Source organism: Gouania willdenowi, chromosome 7 (assembly GCF_900634775.1).
Source record: "Gouania willdenowi chromosome 7, fGouWil2.1, whole genome shotgun sequence".
Classification (NCBI taxonomy): Eukaryota; Metazoa; Chordata; class Actinopteri; order Blenniiformes; family Gobiesocidae; genus Gouania; species Gouania willdenowi.
The window spans coordinates 37,780,032-37,797,944 of NC_041050.1; the positions used below are offsets into that span (position 1 = coordinate 37,780,032).

General features: G+C 42.7%; 1 protein-coding gene across 4 annotated transcripts in view; it reads right to left on the reverse strand.

The window, feature by feature from the left end:
* Positions 1-17,913, reverse strand: part of bsna (bassoon presynaptic cytomatrix protein a) — a 102,803-nt gene that overhangs the window by 16,017 nt on the left and 68,873 nt on the right. For 2 of the 4 annotated variants that reach the window (XM_028452125.1, XM_028452124.1), the window contains exons 4-9: positions 12,015-17,342; positions 11,312-11,353; positions 10,757-10,924; positions 7,631-7,887; positions 5,583-6,519; positions 1,411-3,073 (exon numbers count right to left, since the gene is read on the reverse strand). In XM_028452125.1, the coding sequence (XP_028307926.1) occupies positions 1,411-3,073; positions 5,583-6,519; positions 7,631-7,887; positions 10,757-10,924; positions 11,312-11,353; positions 12,015-17,342 (8,395 nt within the window). Of the gene's footprint in view, positions 1-582; positions 3,074-5,582; positions 6,520-7,630; positions 7,888-10,756; positions 10,925-11,311; positions 11,354-12,014; positions 17,343-17,913 lie in introns of all 4 variants that reach the window. The other 2 variants (XM_028452122.1, XM_028452123.1) reach the window with 2 other exon arrangements.

Consider the following 17,913-nt stretch of genomic DNA (forward strand, 5'->3'; position numbering starts at 1 on the left):
CTCGTCTGTTTAGGTTTTTATTTCAAAACAATAACATATACTATTATCTATCTAAATATACTTAATGTATACTGTTTAGATATGTTACTGCCCAATACTTTGGTCCTTTTTCACTGTGATATTACAATCTATCTATTAAAAAATCTATTTTGAGATTATATCACCAAGGACTGTTTTGCAATGTAAACATTTAAAAATCTATTTAAACTTAAAATAAACATTGATAAGACATACGTAATAATACAAAATCGAGCCTTTCAATTGAATCGGAGTGTGTCGAACGAAGAACGACCACATCGAAGGACCATGCTTGCATTGAACAGACAGCTGACTGAACGAACAGGTGGAGGGGCGGACGGCAGGCAGGCAGACAGACAAACAGCAGTCCATTGATCATAAGAGAGCTGCAAATTACTCTCAGGAAGGAAAAAACATCAGCATGCAACGGGTATTTCTGTCTCTATTTTTCTTTCGCGTACTCTTTACTAAGCCTAGCCTTTGGGTGGGTGGGGGACGATTAGATAAACGGTGGGGGCAGTAGTAAGTAGTGAGACTGAGTGGGTGTTCAGCCCCCCCATTTACCTTCGCTGTCTGACACAGCGCAATGATAATCATCTATAATGTATGTATCATCCGATTTGTAGACGTGGGTCCGGGGAAGGTCTCGTATGTGGTCTTGAACATCTGGCAGCGAATGGCTGGAACCATATTGGCCATAATAGTAATATCTACTGCTCCGACTGTCGTATGGGTCAGGACCTAAACTTGAAGACCGCCCAGAACCCATGAACCTCCTCAAAGGGCTTAGAGGGCTTTCCTCTTCAGAATACTGTCGGGTTGGGTGTCGTCCCCTGTAGCCAGATGGATAAGGACGGTCGTCTCTCTCGTAAGATCGGCTGCGATACCCAGAGTAGTCCCTGGCAGAAATCTTGTCCATGCCATAGCCGGTTGAACGGGAACGGCCGGTAGAGGTGTAGTATATCCGATCGTCCTCCTCTACCATCATGCCGTGATATCGATTACCATGACTGGTGCCAGCGCTGCCCTCATAAGCATTCCGTTTGAATCCATAGTCCTCGATCAGCTGTCGCCCTCGAATGTTGGCGGGTGGGTATGCCCCACCTGTTACGGAAGAGTAAGAGGCCAGGTCTGCCTCGACATCTCGAGCTTCTTCGATTGGAGAGAATTTGGAGATTTTCTGCTCCATTGTCCCCAGCTTCCTGTGTTTGCTGCGCTTGGTGGACATGACCGCAGGAGCCAGAAGGCTTCGAGAGGATGGTGAAGGTTTCTGTACCCCGGAGCGGAGGCTGCCGTGTTTGTAGTCAAAGTCATAGTAATAGGGGGATCCCCCACCCATGCTAGAGCTCACGCTGCTGCCCCCTAGTGGTCCGTGCCTGTAGCTGCTCTTACCCCTGCCATGGTGGTCGTACAGATCATCCTGAATCGCTGCCTCCTCCTCTGGTGCCCTGCCATAAGGAGAGCTGCCTGTCCCCCCGCGTGTTGAGCCTGTGGTGCCGTGGCCATGGATGTCGCCCGGGTAACGCCCACTGCTGCCATGATGCATCATGTCCCCTGTCGTCGTGCCCAGCCCGTCTTTTGCCGTCAGCTCGCTTACATCGTCGATCATCATGTAGTTCCTGGGGATGTTCTGCTCTAAGCCAGGGGCCCCGTACATTCCATCTGCTGTGCTGTAATTTGAAGGACTGTCTACAGAATGTCCATAGGCATTAGAGACTGTGGAGGTGTATTGTCCATAAGAGCTGGCTGTGGTCACAGTGTAGCCATATGCATTTGCAGTAGTGGTTGTATACTGGCCATAGGAATTAGCTGAAGTTGAAGTGTATTGTCCATAGGTACTCGGAGGGATTGTCGAGTACCCCACATAGTTGCTGGAAACTGGTGCTGAGCCATAAGGACCATATGAGCTGGCCATGGTAGTTGATCCAGTATACTGGCCATAGGATGGTGCTGCACTGGAATAGTTTGCATCCTGGGCTGTGGTAGTGACCACAACGGTAGGGTTGCTGATAGTCTCATAGTTGGTGGGCATCTTGTGCTCCAGATCAGCTAGCGATGTCTGCCTTGGTCTCCCCGGATGAACAGTTAAAATATCCACTTGAGGCTGCCCAGGGTATGGGGTTGTCTGGCTAGGGTAGGAGGACACAGCGCTTGGATAAGGTGAGCTGTGGGTGGGGTATGGAGGCTGACCAGGTGGTGCAGGTCCAAAACCTGTATGCCCTGGTTGGGGCTGAGGCTGAGGAGCAGCTGGTAACCCAATGTCTGTCTGGGGGTATGGGGGCTGAGCTTGGGGGTAAGTATGGGAAGGATAGGGGGCCTGAGATTGGTAGGCCGCTCCTTGAGTAGGACCGTGGCTTTGGAGGGGAGTAGGCTGTGGCAAGGCCTGGGACTGTGACACTGTTGGGTATGGAGGCTGGTTGAATGTCGAAGACTGGTATGGCACACTTGATGGTTGAGATGGTGCTGCAGGTTGGCTCTGGGGATACTGACATGAGATGAAAGATGAGGTGGGTGGGTACTGGGCTGCTGTGTTGAGGTCACTAGGGAACTGGCTGAGCGGAGCAGTGCTTGGTCTGGCTGTCAGTAGCCCATTGGTCTCATGTGAGGCAACTGCAGCTGCTAAACGTAAGTTATTCAACTCACTATCAGACATATAATCTCTAGTGTCCCCCATACACCTCAGGTAGGCAATATCCCTCCTCTCCCTTTCCTTGACCAGTGTCTCCTTCCTTTGGTGGATCCCAAGCTCGAGGTATCTCAGCTTGGCATCGATCTCCTTCTCCTCCTCCTCCAGTTCAGCTTGCTGCTTTCTCAACTTTGTCGACTCTTGTTCTACGGCCTTTAGCTCGTGCGTGAGGTCTTTGAGAAGGCTAGCTTTGGCGGCAAGGCCAGACCTGGAGCTGGGCTTGAGGCTGGGCACAGAGGGCAGGTAAACCTGTTGGAGGGCGGGCGTCATCATTGGCAAGTGCGCCGCTGTAGGGGTCTCCTCTGGAGGAGGGCTGGGCAGGGTTCGCTTGACCTTGCGAAGCAGTGAGCTCTGCTGAAGAGCCGCCAGCTGCAAAGAAAGAGAGAAGCAGAGAGAAAGAAAGACAAGAGATGACAGGAACAGCGGGAGAGATGGGGAGTGGAAAAAAGTAGGATTTGGCAGGAAGAAAAAAAATGTTGCCATGTTGGGGAGGAATCATTGGGATTTATTGGAAAAGATTAAGATAAAACAAAAAAAGAGAAAAAATCACCACAGAAATGTGGCAAAAGAGGGATTTAAGAGAGAAAGTTAACATTGGGTGGTAAAAGTTGAGGGAGGACAAGCAAATGTCAATAAATATATTTAAAAAAATACATGAGGTGGGAGGAAAACTCAAAAAAAGTCACGGAGTGGAAAAAAAGCAAGGATATCGCAACAGGGAGATACAAGGGAGACACATATAGACAAAGAGACGAGGACAAGAAACAAGAGTAGAGTTTGTATTAGAAGACATAACTGCAATATTCTCTTTAACATATCTATATTGTTAACAAACTAGTAATTCAATACATGGCTTGTATTTTAACATTTAGTTTACATTAAATTGTTGCTGTTTTAGAAAGGTTATGTTTAGTATTCTAAAAATTTGTCTCCTGGGATACGAAGCTCAACCAGATTTTGGCATACACTCATGACATAACATAAGGGTTTTAGGAATGAAACTCCTAGTCATAATGCCAGTAATTTACTTCCCCTTTGTTTTCAAAGACTTTCTGCTGAGTCATTGTCTTCTGAGTTTTTATTTTTATTTTGCCATGACTTTATGAATACCTGCAAAATGAGTAGATCTCTTTTAATCTGACACTATTCTATTAGAACCATAATGCACTTCTTCACTTCTTATAAACATATTGTAGTAGGTGACCTCATCCTCCACTGACTATACCTTCAGTTGACATTGTGTAGCTATTACTACTTTTGAAGGTTGTTTGCTTTAATCCTAAAACCAGGAGAGTAGTTAAAAACACAGAAATCCTGTAACTCCTGATGCCCAGAAGTACAAGTTTTCTCCAGCGAGTATTTTATTGGTACCAATATGTCTTGAGAAAGCAGACATTATTCCAAAAACCAACAAGAATATATCAACTGCTGCTGAAATAAATTGAGCATATTGAAGTAACAAGCAGGTATACAAACCCATTACATATTGATGTTGAGCAGTTATGATTTATGTTTTTAGATTAGTTTTCTGATAAACCTCAACATGGTTTAAAAATCATTCCACACTTTCTTATCATTGCAGTGATATTATAGGGGCTTTTACTTTTCTCACGATGAAAATTGATCAGGGCAAATTAAGTCTGTAATGGTCGACAGAACACAGCGATTCAAATATTTAAAAAACCAGAGTGCGAAGCAAAGACTAGTTTTTAAAGTCTAACAGGGAGTGGAAGCACTTGCAGCACACAAATGAATAAAAAAGGGATTTTCTGTTGGTTTTATCTTGTTTTAGACTCAGAACATAATACTGTTCCACCAAGAGCACCAGTATTGTTTTTCAACCTTTATTTAACCAGGAGAGTAGTCTCATTGAGATTAAGAATTTATGTTTCTAGAGAGTTCTGGGAGTAGCTATAGGCTATCTTTACTAAATACCTTAGAATTATTTCATTATAAATACTCATTCTATTAAAAAAGCATGACGTTGATATTCTTATACTTGAGATCAGTTAACAGTTTCTTTGTATGTTTTATTCAACATTTTGCTGAAAATGAGTAAAAGTTTTTGAGAATGCGTCACTTGGAAATCAAGCTGATGTTTCAAGACTCTTATGATCTTTATGGAGGTTCCTGGTTCCTATTGTCTTCTGACTCACCCTAATAACTGCATCTATAAATCTATGCATACATAAAAGAATACTTAGTATTGCTGGAGTATACCTAATATTAGACATTTTCTCAGTAGCTTTAAATTACAGATCAAAATGTGATTTTTTGAATTAAGACATATGTGTCAAACTCCACTTCAGAGCATCCGATTCGACCCGGAGAAGAAAGTGAAAATGACAGAGAAAACATGAGTCATTGTGTAAATGACCAAATCATTCAGTTGTAAATTGTTGTTGAAAGAACTCAATTTTTTTTCCAAAATCCTGCAATTTTACTCAAATTATTCCACAAAATATAAATAAAATGTGGTCAAAAACTAAATTAATCAAAGGACATCTAAGTATCTGTCACTTATTGCTTAGATATTGTTGATGCCTTCCATACATTGTCTAATTTTTAACTCGGGCAGATTCATGTTGAAATTGTTTGTTTTTTCACGTCTAAAACCTGCAGCCCACTAGTCATCGAACTGGTCCGTATTTGTCCCTTGAACTAAAATGAGTTTCACACCCTTGAATTAAGGCATATAAGGGTATACATTAATGTCCTAGTCAAGTACACTGTCTTAGACAAAGACTAAATGAATTGACTCCAACTCCCCACATGCCTGACCAGGACTAGTGGGAATGTATTGGATATAAAAACATGTTTTCTTGGTAATTCAGAGGCAAGTTTTTCATGAAGGTCAACAGGATTTGAATGAGTTTACCTGATTCTGAAGGGCTTGCTGCTGATAGAGGGCCAGTCTGGCTTTGGTGTGCTCATCTGTGGTGGGGCTGAGAGACTTGGGGTCCGACATAGACCTTTGAGCACTTTTCATGGGTCGGGGCATAGATGGGTGTCGCTGTGGAGACTCTGCCGTGTACGACTTCTGCTGGGGTGTGACGTGGGCCTTGTTGAGCCTCTCACTGGACAGCGTGGCCTCCAACAGGCGGTGAGGGGACACAGGTGACACCGGAGAGTAAAGCACTTGGGGAGACTTTGGAGTCTGCTGCTGTCGGATGAGGCTCGACACCGACTCGTTGTGCAGGTGATTGTGAGGTTGATAGTTGATGTCGAGCGGGTCGGGGTGGCGCCGCTCAAACTTGGCTGCATTCGCTGTGATGTGCTGCTGCTGCTGGCGCTGCTGGGTCAGAGAGTCAGAAAATTTGAACTGTTGGGTTCCGGCATTGGAAGAGGAAGAATATGGACTGACTGTGGTTGGTACACTGAGCTGGGGCGCGATGACGCCCTGTGACTGGGCCTCTGGGTCAGTCTGGCATGCCAGAGATTGTCCTTTTTGGGTGCGCTCCGGTCCAGAGATGTAGTGCACAATCTCAACCTTATTTGGATCTGGCACTGTCACATGGATTGCTGGGGAGACTCGTCCCAGGTGCTCAACTTCTGTTTGACAAGACATTTCCCTGATGGTTTGGATGGCGATGCTAGAGGAAACCGTCTTGTGTTGGTCAGTTTTGGTGTCGGTAGCAGCGGTGGAAGAAACAGCAGAGCCGCCGCCTCCTGCGTTGGACTCAGCATGTCGGGAGAATCGTGAACGTCTTCGACGAATGGGGTGTTCAGTGTCTGCTTTGTCTTCATCATCATCCGTCTGCACTGAGCAGTCAACGCTGCGACCCCGCCTCCTGGTGCGATGACGCATCATGTACCTGATAATGATGTAAAGAGAGGAAGAAAACATAAGGAGAGAGAAGGTGTAGATGTATTTCTTCAAGAATATGAAAGACAACAACACCTGTTACACAACAAAGGTTTAATAGATGTTGGATGAATTGATCGGGAGAAATAAAACTTCAACTCTGCAGGATGGAGTTTTATTATCTACACAATCTGATGTCAAATGTACAGTGAAAAACCTGAATGAATCCAAAATTTCAAGTGGAAATTATGAAGAGGAGTCTGCTTTTAAAGACATTATGGTTTGGCCAAAAATTGAGAAAAAGTACCAAATTTGGCCCGCTAAATACCAAATTGCAGACTTCCTGTTGAATTTAGGTTGTAGGTCCAAATTATGTTTTTGCGAGCCCCAAAATTGCATCAAAAAACTACACGTTAAATTTTTTACCAACTTACATCATCCTGCCAAATTTCATGAAATTTCACCCCTGGAAAAGCCTCAAAAATCCAAGTGTAAGAAGAAGAATATACTGTATTGGTTATTGGGTGACAGTCTCTTGAAATCCTAAAAATGACTTTTTTTTTACTATTTTCATTGGCCCATAACTGCATGTGGGAATATAAGAAAAAAAAACTCTTTCTGTTTTAATTTGTAGTATAAAGCTTATTCTTTCTTGGGATATAAAAGTCTATTTCTTTGTGCGTCTTTTTTTTATACCAAATGTCAGTTTCCTATGTGATGTAGTTCCTGAGATATTAGAAATTAAAAATGGAAGACAAATAGGGAAAATCTACACATACCCTGCTCCTCCTCCATATCTTAAAAAATCTGATCAAACTAAAAATTTACAGTGTGCCAATTAAATAATTAAGAAAGAATTGGTAAAATTTTCTGAATTTTTTAGACCAAAGTGTGTGGGATGTGCTGAAAATTTGTTGAAGTGACATGGAAGGACAGTTGAAATATCTTTAAATCCTTTTTGTTATGTTCTGTTTGTCTTTTAAAAATATCATCAATTGTACAGTATATACAAAATATTCATAAAGTCTTCTTATATATTTGTTATTGCATTAGCACGTGAAGTGCATAGGGCAAAAGTAAAACACACGCCACCCACCTCCTTCATCTTAGACACTTCTTACCTCTCCTCTCCATCCTCATCGTCAGTCTGAACACAGCTGTCCACGATCCTGCGAGGTGTTCCATAGAAGACTTTTCCATCCCCGTCAATGGAGTCCCTGCTCAGTCTGCTCATGGAGCTGTGTTTCCTCATGTTGGTTCGAGACTCCATGTGCTCCTCCTGGCTCCTCAGGCATATCTCAGACGAGGAGTTGGGCAGTGAACGGGAGGCCATGTGAGAATCTACATAGGGATGCAACGGCTGTCCACTCATATCCAGCTGGAGAAAAGACAAAAATACGTTTGAAGTGACATACATTAGGGATGTTTTCCATCTACAGGTTGACAGCTTATGAATGGGCTATACAAATACAGTTGAATTGAAATAAATGACGCAACGTAATGAGACCTCCCTTCAAGCGACTCGCCAAATTCCGGCGAGTCAATCGCACGTCCTGAGTCGCTGGAAGTCGCTCAAAGTGGAAAATTTTGAACTTTTCAAGCGACTTCAAGTGGCGCTGTGTCGAGACATTCAATCATTAAAAAGTTTTTCCCTACATCATGTCACTGGGGTCGATGAAGCGAGCAATAAGCGCGACTATGTTCAAACTCATCTCTAGGTTCTAGAGAATATCGTACACCAGTACTTATCGATTGACTTTTTAGGCTGGGCTGCCGGACTCAAAACGCCACTCACTTTGTTCTTGATGTTGTGTACACGAGTTAAAACCACTACTCCTCTGTTATTCTAGAATGGACCGGGCTGGAATTTGGTAGGTATAATCTATGGATGTATACGCATCGACGTTCGGAGCCCGATTTTTGATTTGGGGCCCAAGTGGGCCCCATGCGGCCCCAAAAGAAAAAAAAAAAAACGAAATTATTTGTGAGTCAAATATTATGACAGTTGGTGGTACTGAATCATTGACACATACCAATATATAAATTACCCAGTATGTGCCACGGGGGCACCAGATGGCCCCTAGGGGCCCCATTTTTCAATTGACTCCTCCTCTGTTAGTTCTCGATTGGAATGCAGTTTGGTACGAATACTCTATGAATTAATATGATGAGGTGCTCGGAGCCCTTTTTTTGAAATGGGGCCCGAGGCCACTCCCCATGTCCAGTCATTTCAAAATTTATGGGAACATTGTCGTGTGATATATTGTTTCAAAGGTAATTTAATGTAGAGTACGATTATGCCTCGCACAATTCGATTATGGGCCCGACTTTAATTTCCATTAAAGTCGTTTTCTCATTTATTTGTGAGTCAAATCTTGCGAAAGTTGGTGGCACCAAATATAAATGGGGCCCATTATTCCATATGTGCCACGGGGGAACTAGGGGGCCCCCAGAAGCCCCTTTTTTCAAATCACTACTCCTCCGTTAAAGCTTGTTGAATCGGGCTGTAATATGACATGGATATTCTATGAGCAGATGTCAAGAGCTTCTCGGAGACCTTTTTTTCCCCGAGTCATTTGACTGAATTCTCGGGATTGTGGTACGTGCTATTCGGCGTGGAAAACGTTCCACGGGCCCGGCTGTAGTTCATCCAAACTTGTTTTTCCTGCAAGAGGAGAATTTGAACTGGGGTACCACAGTCCCTTTTGAGCTCTGGTGCCTGTTCTGCTGTTTGGGGCCGCGCTAATAACTACTTGAAGCTAAAATTGGTGCTTGATGATTAGTGTTTATAATATTCATAGAATATTCTTCTTTTTTTTCCTTTTTTTGTTGATAAAGAAGTTTGAAGGATGTGGCTGAGGAGCATTAGTTGATGATTTTTTTGAATATATATACATGTAAAAGCAGTTATTAAGAAACTGATGATACGGTTTGAACAAAACAGCCTCCTTGTGAGGAGGCTGTTTTGTCAATAACACTGCCAAGAATATACGGTATATAATTCTGAATGTATGAATACAAAACCTATTTGTGGAACTCTAGGGCTCTGAGAGAGCTATACATTTTTTGATACCTAAGTACATGGTGTCCCAATTTGAGTAAAAAATTATGATTTTGACCTTTCATGTTTTTTGTAATATATATTGGGTTGTCTAGTTTTTATTGTTTTTTGGGTTTGTTTCTTTATTTCATGTGTTGCTGATTACTTAAATGACCTAACCTGTTTCTCCCTTTCATTGTTTGGTCTCAGTCTGTGATTGGCTCCCATCACAATTGAATCGCAGTACTTTTTTAACCAGCAGAGGGCGCTATCCAGAAGTGTTGGCGGCGGGCGGAATCTGCTAATACTTTCTTTCTGGCCGCCTTCTACTTTTAAACATGTTCATAAATGATTCCTTACCCCTTTAGCACCAAAAAAATATCTGTAATATTACGTGAATATCTGTAAAAGTCATGTTTTTCTATTAGCTCTGTCTGCTAGCATAGCATCTCTTCTTCACTGCAAGAATATCTGCATGCCAACCGACCACTGGGTTACCAGCGCCCTCTGCTGGTTCAAAAAAATATCTGCCCTAAATACATACAAATTATGTTTTTTCTTTAAGTCCAATTGTTAAGGCACAAAATACATTTTCAATTGCACTTTTAAAAAGAACTTTTATGCAGTTTTGCATTGTTTACTATAGAACCAGAATTTAAATTAATAAGCTTGTTCTTCATTTGTATTATTCCTTTATTTATTTCATTCAAGATTTGTTTTTAGTTAAATTGCATTGTTTTGAATAGTTTATCAAGGGATTCTTTTGACAATGAAAAATAAAAGGAAAAAGGTGTAGTTTTTTTTGAATATATATATAGTTTTTTTCCCCCAAAAAACAAAAGAATATTTTTCAGTCATCATTTTTCTGCAGTCCCATTTTGTAAAATAAGTCGTGAGAGAATCGTATCGTGAATTGAATGGTATCGGGAGTTGAGTGAATCGTTACATCCCTATTTATAATACATTATTTTAAAAAATGCATGTAATTTACATATCTACTAAAGGTACCCTTGAACTATTTATAATTTTCATATTATTTATTTTATTTATAAACAATTGAATCTATTGAAAGAATACATTATATTATTTTCTGACTATCATTGATGCATATATATATTAAAAAAACAAAACAAACCCCCCTACCTTCAAAAAACCTTACAAATAAACTGTATTTAATGTACTATATTTCCCCACTGCTCCACCATACCTGTATGTTCTGAGCTGCAGCAGTTTTTTGTCTCTTCTGCTCCTGAAGCTGCTGCTGGAGCTGCTGTTGTAGAGACTGGATCTGATCCAGTTGGGTTTTCTGCTGGGCCAGTTGCTCCCGTTGAAGAACAAGTTGCTTCTCGCGCTCGTGCTGCTGCTGCTGAAGCACCTAAAACAATTAGCCAGATAAAGCTATTAAAATAATAAAAAAAAAACCAGCACAAATGCTGACATTATAAACAATAAATTGCAAAAACAAAACTTCCAAATCAAGCTCAAACTGATATGAAATAGTTATTGTCCTTGTGTATTTTTTTTTCTTCTTTTTTCAATGGTTTAAAGTTAGTTAATGTGAATGTTTTTGCAAAAAGCAGCCAGGGAGGGTTGCAACAGAAATGAAGAACAGCAGCATTTTTTTTTATTGAAAGCGATAATAATTAAATGATGAACAGGATACTGCAAGCTTCATCTGCTGTTAAAATGACATAATGCTTGTTTTCAGTGAGATGCACTTTAAGCATTTGAAGCTCATTCTCATTACCAAAGGTATGCACACCTGTTTAACAGAGTTAACTTGAAAGGTTTTCAACTGCTTGTTCTAGTAAAAACAAAGAAGAAAGATTACATGTTAGCCCTTTGTTAACCTTTGGAAAATCATTAACAAGCTACCGTAAGATAAAGTTAAAAAAATTGTCCAAATGTAAATGAGATAATTCACAAAATTATGTCATTTTATATTTTTTAAAAAATGAAATAAAAATAAAATTAAAATAAATATCGCTTTCTTTTTCGTGATTTCAATTTAGGACAATAGAAATTTTGAGTATGCTATAATATAAGGCAGGCATATTCGGTCACATAGTATACTGTATAACACACATAGCATGCAAATCAATCAAAACTATTTTATCTTATTTAAATTGTCTGTGCTTGATGTGAAAAGTATACTACAGTTCATCAAAAGTATTTAGACACTTTTCTTATAAAAAGCCTTAATATAATACCCACATAATATTCTGAAAGACCTGACAGGCACATGTATTAAAAGACCTGCACACATTGTAAAAGGATTTTGTAGGTTGAGGTAGTTTTCTTAAGTTGTAATTCAAAAACACCAAAACAAGACAATTCAAATAACACAGAAATGCACCACATGTAACGCCACTTAAGAAAGCACAAAAAACAAGTCTATATTCAAAATTAATAGAATAAAACACCAAACATTGTGCTATCTTTGTATCTTTCCAGTCTCCCTCTACCTGCTCCTTGATGTTCTGCAGCTCCTGCAACTCTCTGTGCACAAGCAACTTCTCGTTCTCCCTGTGCAGCTTCAGGTCCATCTTCTCTCGTTCCAGCTCTTCTTGCAGGCGCAGTTGTCGTAGTTTCTCAAGCTCGACTCGCTCCCGCTCCATCTGCAGAAGCTGCTCCTGCTGTCGATGTAGCCTTTCTGCTTCCGTTTCGCCTTCTTTGTGAATCGCACCTGGAGGAGGGAAAGGCGGGAGGCCCCCCACTGCTGGCAAACCACCGGTGAGGGCAGATGGACCTGAGGGTAGTTGCGCATGAGCTGCTGGAGGCTGTGGTGGTGGCTGTTGAGCTGTTGTCGAATGCTGCTGCTGCTGCTGTTGTTGTTGTTGTTGTTGACTGTTCAGATGTGCCTGTGACAAGTTTATTGGCTGCTGCTGTGGCTCAGATGGTATAACAACTGTTTGTTGAGCTACGGGGACGTCTGCTGAGGAAGAAGTCAATGTGGCACCTTTACCCAGGTAAACTGGTTCATCCTGGACTGTTGAGCATGATATGGTCACGGACACAGGTGCTCCAATTAAAGCTGATGCTGTTTCTGCGGCTGCTGTAACAGTCATGGTGGCAGAGGTTGTTTGAAGAAGGCCTGGTGCTGGGTACCGGACAGGGGTTTGTCCAGTAAGGGGCATTCTGGGACTTACTGGTAGTCTGGTAAGACTTGAGAGGGGCACGGGTGTCATATTGGCAGAGGGGTATGGCCTGTGAACTCCCCTCAGTAATGGTCGAAGAACAGAAGCAGGCTGGGTAGTGATGGGAAGTGTGGAAGCTATAGGTGTCTGAATGGTCGAGTAAATCATTCCATCAGAAGACCTGATAGCAGGGAACATGGCCCTTAGGCTGGCTTGTCTGGCATTGATAAGGTTGGTTAAAGCCTGGCTGTGGGACTTTCCATCAAGACCAAAAAGTAGATTTTGTCTCATGCTGAGTCCTGCTGCTAGCCTTGACGCTGCAGGCCCAGTCCCTCTCCCCAAGCTTCCAAACTGCATTAAATCTGGGTTGCTTCCATAGCGATCCATGGAATTGAGTGCTGCACACATCCGGCTAATCTCTCTTGCAGTTGTAGCACTATACTGTGCTAAGTTAGCCTCTTGAAAGCCAGCAATATCCCGAGCTGTATAGCCGTAGTCTGAACTGATGTTAGACAAGGAATTGTACCTTCTAATTGGAAGCATTTGGGCTGCAATGTCTCCTCCATGTCGTAGGTCGGTATAGGAACCATACTGCATTCCCATATAACCTCCATAGCCCTGTTTCATGGCTGCAACGTCCATTCCAACATCTATTGAGGCTTGAATATGTGGCTCCAGTTTAGAATGATAGGATTGTAGTCCAGGATCAGCAAGGTTAGTATCAGACATGGAAGGCTGAAGCCTACCAGGATATGGTAATGTGTAGGACTTCTGTGTGTCCATTGGATACTCATGGTACCTTCTAGGTTGTCTTTCTTCATCAGATTCATAAGTCATAGGAGGAGTAGATGTTGGCCTGATTCCCTCTTTCTCAGAACCACTGACACAACTTCCACCAAATGGTAATCTGTAAACCTCACAGCAAGCTGGTTGACTATCAGGTTTAATTTGACCTCCTGTCAGATCCACAGCATCCTGACCCTCTTCTACCTTGACTACCTGAGTCACTGTCCTAGCAAACTCAGGACCTCCATCCATCTGTACCACCATACTATGTGGAGATTGAGCCCCAGGCATTAAATTAGGAGGACTGGATTTCCCTTTCAGTTCTATAGGGCCTGTGCCATAGAGCTCAGGGTTGATGACTGGCGAGATCGCACTGATCACAGTCGAGGCAGCAGTGGTTTGGCTGACTAGCAGATCTTTTTTCAGTAAAGTGGGAATCGGCCCTGTAAGATTGTATCTGGCCAAGCCAGTTGCTTGATTTTGATGTTGCATTCGATGGTGCTGTTGTAACTGTTGTTCAAGGAGCTCTTGTTGTTTCTGCAGCTTCTCCTGCTGCTTCTGTAGCTCCTTTTGTTGAACACTAAGATCCTCCAGCTTGGCATCAATTTTTGGGATGGAAGGATCTGTTGGAGGAGAGATTGGAGGTTTATTCTGAGACAGACACACTGCAGACCCCATGCTTTGACTTAGATCCACACGATTTTGATGTGGATCTCCGTAAACTGTTGGCTGTTTAGGATAAGACATGAACATAGAAGCTGCTACTGTGACACTCACAGTGGTTGGTGTGGTTATTTCCTGGGTGTTGAGGTTCATAATCAGTGGCTGTATAATTGTTGAATGTCTATTCCCCTCCGTTCCACAATGGTATTTTCTGCTTTCTGTGGCAAGTGAGGTGAGATCCATTCCTTGGTCAGTCATGATGATTGGAGTTTGTTTTGTAAGTGTTCTGAGGTCTACAACACTTCCACCTTGAATCAGATGGCCCTGTTCTACTCTGGAAGTTCCCGGGACTGTGGATATTCTACACAGAGATATATTGTCCATTGATACAGATCCTCTAGTGTATATGCTGGCTGTAGTGACCATGCTTGTTCCTACATTTACCTTCTCAACCCTCTGTGTTCGATAAAAGCCACGTGTAGGAGAGTGTTGGTAAGGCGGCGTATCTGGAGGGCTGTCACACGGGGAATACGAGTCAAATGTCAATTGTCGACTGAATCTGGTAGGTGAGGAAAGCGGTGATGTTGCAGTGTTAACTGTCATGGGCCTTGCTGGGCTTGCTGGTGGAGAATAAGGGCCATCCTGGGAAGACTGTTGTCGATAGAGCCGAGGGGAAACAGATCGATGTGTAGTTTGTGTTCCTTGTGCCATCACTGGTGATGTAGGCCCAGATCCTGCGGATTCCATTCGCGATAAGGAGCTGAAAGTTTGCGTAGAGAACTCTGCCGTAGCCCTTCTTGATGGAGAACGAGTGGGACTCTGTAGTGGTGGTGATGGAGAAAGAGGAGGGCTGGTGCTCCTGTAGTATGTTGTATACTTGGGTGAGCGGGGTTCAATAATCCTCTCTGTAGAAGAAGTTGAGCTGTCTCGCACTTGGACACCCCTGGTATCCCCAACCCTCCTAGTGATCACTTCTCTCTGACTGTACGCCTGAGTAATTTCTGCAATCTTGCTGCACACACTGGATACGGTAGCAGAGGACGTGGCGATACTCCCTGCATGTCGACGGCCTATTTCAGATTGAGTTGATGTCATAGTGTGACTTGAACCAGTTTGAGAAGTAGTTACAGCATCTCTGGCATAAACTCCATAGGCAGCAATCGTGGTTGCAGCGACAGTTGGAGTTATTCCATTCTTTCCCGCTTGGCTTTTGATTCTATCTTTATGTCCGTCCTTTGCAGAGAAATGCTGCGTAACTCTGACATCAGGAATACGTGATCCAGTTTCTGCAAAGGAAACAGGAGCAGAGATCTGCGTGGGACTGGTTCCAGGAGTCAAGAGGGCATTGCTTTGTTCCAGTAGCTTAGCAAAGGCTGAGCTAGTGTCCAAAAGCTGCTTATCGCTGTAGGAGCTCTCTATCTCAATCTCAACTTGGTCGTTTGTTGCTTGCTGCATCTTGGTGATGTTTTGAGAGGTTTGTCGGATCTCCTCGTAGATATCTGCTTCCGTGTCTGCAGCTTCGTTGTCATATCCTGATTGATCTTGGTCATACTCATCATCATCATAACGTCCATTTATATCCTCCTCATAATACTGTCCGTGTCTGCCATGTTGCTGTTGTTGTTGCTGTAATTTCTGCTGTTTCTGGAGCAGTTCAGCTTTTCTCATCATCTCTTCATAAACTTCCTCTGCACTCTTTAGTGGTTTAGAAGTAGAGGATGGTGCTACAGTAGTTGTTGTAGTTGAGGACTTTTCAATTGGTGAGTAGAGAGACATAAAAGTTGGTAGATTGTATTCGCTGCCTGACTTGTAAATTTTGGATTCATATCCTTCTGCCTCAGAGTCCAGACTTTGAGGGGAATATTCTGAAGCGGAGGAACGATGGAGCTCTTCCATTTCGGCGGCCTGTCTTAGCTCTTCTGTGGGTGAAGCGTCTTCAATTGGTGAGAGATTACTTGGAGGCGTCTTAGACCTTTCCCTACGCCTTTGAGCCCTCAGCTCCTCCTTATCTCTTTTTGTCTTTCGTGCTGTGCTTCTTATTCTCTGTTGTTCGACCTCTCTCATCTTCTCCTGCTCTCTTAGAAGATCTTCTTCCTCTCTCAACTCATCCTCCTCAGATGAATCTTCAATGGTGGGAAGTAGAGGGCCATGAGAGCGATGGCGAGCTTTTCTTTGCTGCTTGGCCTCTTCTAGTCTTTGCCTCCTGCTGGGACTACTGTCGCTGTCCTCCTCCATTGAAGAGATTGAAGTAGGAGATTGTCCAGAGCCATAGGAGGATGATGTCGGGGGCAGTGTTGAGGAATACTCTCCCCTAGACCGCTCCTCGGGGGATCCTGTCAGGCTCTCCATCTCAAGTTCTGGTTCTCGATCAAGGCTGAGGTCATTTTCATTGCTCAGCTCCATATCTCGACTGTAGCTATTTGTGTTATTCAACTCAATGGTTTTAAAGCGTCTCAGGCCTCCTTGTGATGACATCAAGTCTTCCTCTCCTTCTTCCATGGAACCTTTATACACATCAGCGGTGCTTTTGGTCTCTTCCTCAAAACTACTGGAGTGATGTTGAAGACGCCTCTTCTCCTTTCCAGAGTCAGATATGGTGTGTTTATGGTGACTTTTCTTGGGTTTTTGATAGCCATATCCCTCATCCTCCTCGTCTTCATCTTCTTCCATCTCCTCCTCTTCCTCATTGTCTTCATCAGCACTCATTTCCATAATTTGTCTTCTCATAAACTCTTCATCAGTCATCTCAGTTGGATCAGACTCTTTTTCCTTCTTTTTCTTTTCTTTCTTCTCCTCCTTGCTTTCCTTGCGTTTACCCTCCCACTCTCCCCCATCCTCCTCTTCCTCTTGTATATCATCGAGTTCTTCATCAGAGTCGTAAGCATCTGGAGGGATTGATAGGGAGCGTGGGCGGTGCTTCCCTCTATCATCCAAGTCTCTGTGTTTCCTTCCTCTTCTGTCTGGTTTCTCCTCTGAGAGACTCTTTTCCAATAGTGGCCTCATGGAGCTCTCTAGCTTGGTAATTTCAGAGGGGCTTGGTGGGGACCCCCGCACACTGATTCCTCTCTCACTCAGCTTCATTTCCTCTTCTTGGATTAGACCTGTAATCTCGCTGTGGGAGCTGGAGATGCCATCAGAAGAGTAGCCTGTGTCGCTGAGGCTCTGAGGGCTGCGTGACAAGTCATGGGTGCTGTTATTTTTCGTGTCCTAAGAAGAGAAGAAAAGGGAAAACAGCAATTGTATTAGATTTTTGATTGAGTTGTATATTTTTTATATATATATTACCTAAATTGACAACTGCTAGCATGCTATTAATCAGATATGTATCTATAACAATACATGTAGCGACATAAAGACAAAAAGCAACAGGCATGCGCTGACTGGCTGCTCCATTAGTGTGTGTAACTGAGTGACATCAATTTTCAATGTATTTGAACAGGGAATGCGTAAATTCAGCAATTTTATTTATAAAAATGTTTAGATCAGTCGTTCCCAAACAGGGGTATGTGTACCGCTAGAGGTACAGGAGCACATTGCAGGGGGTACTCGCAAAGATTTAACAATTAATTAAAAAATAATCGGGAAATGTTCCGAGTTCCTTTTTAGGCCATTTTTGGACAAATTCATCACAAACTAACAATATTATTGCTCAATGAAATATATTTTCTTGTTATTTATTAAAAAAAAACAATTACTTCATGCTGTCGAGGCCATTTTCACACTTCTGAAAATAGGAGACAATAATATTTTACAAAGGAGACCGTATTTACTTACTATT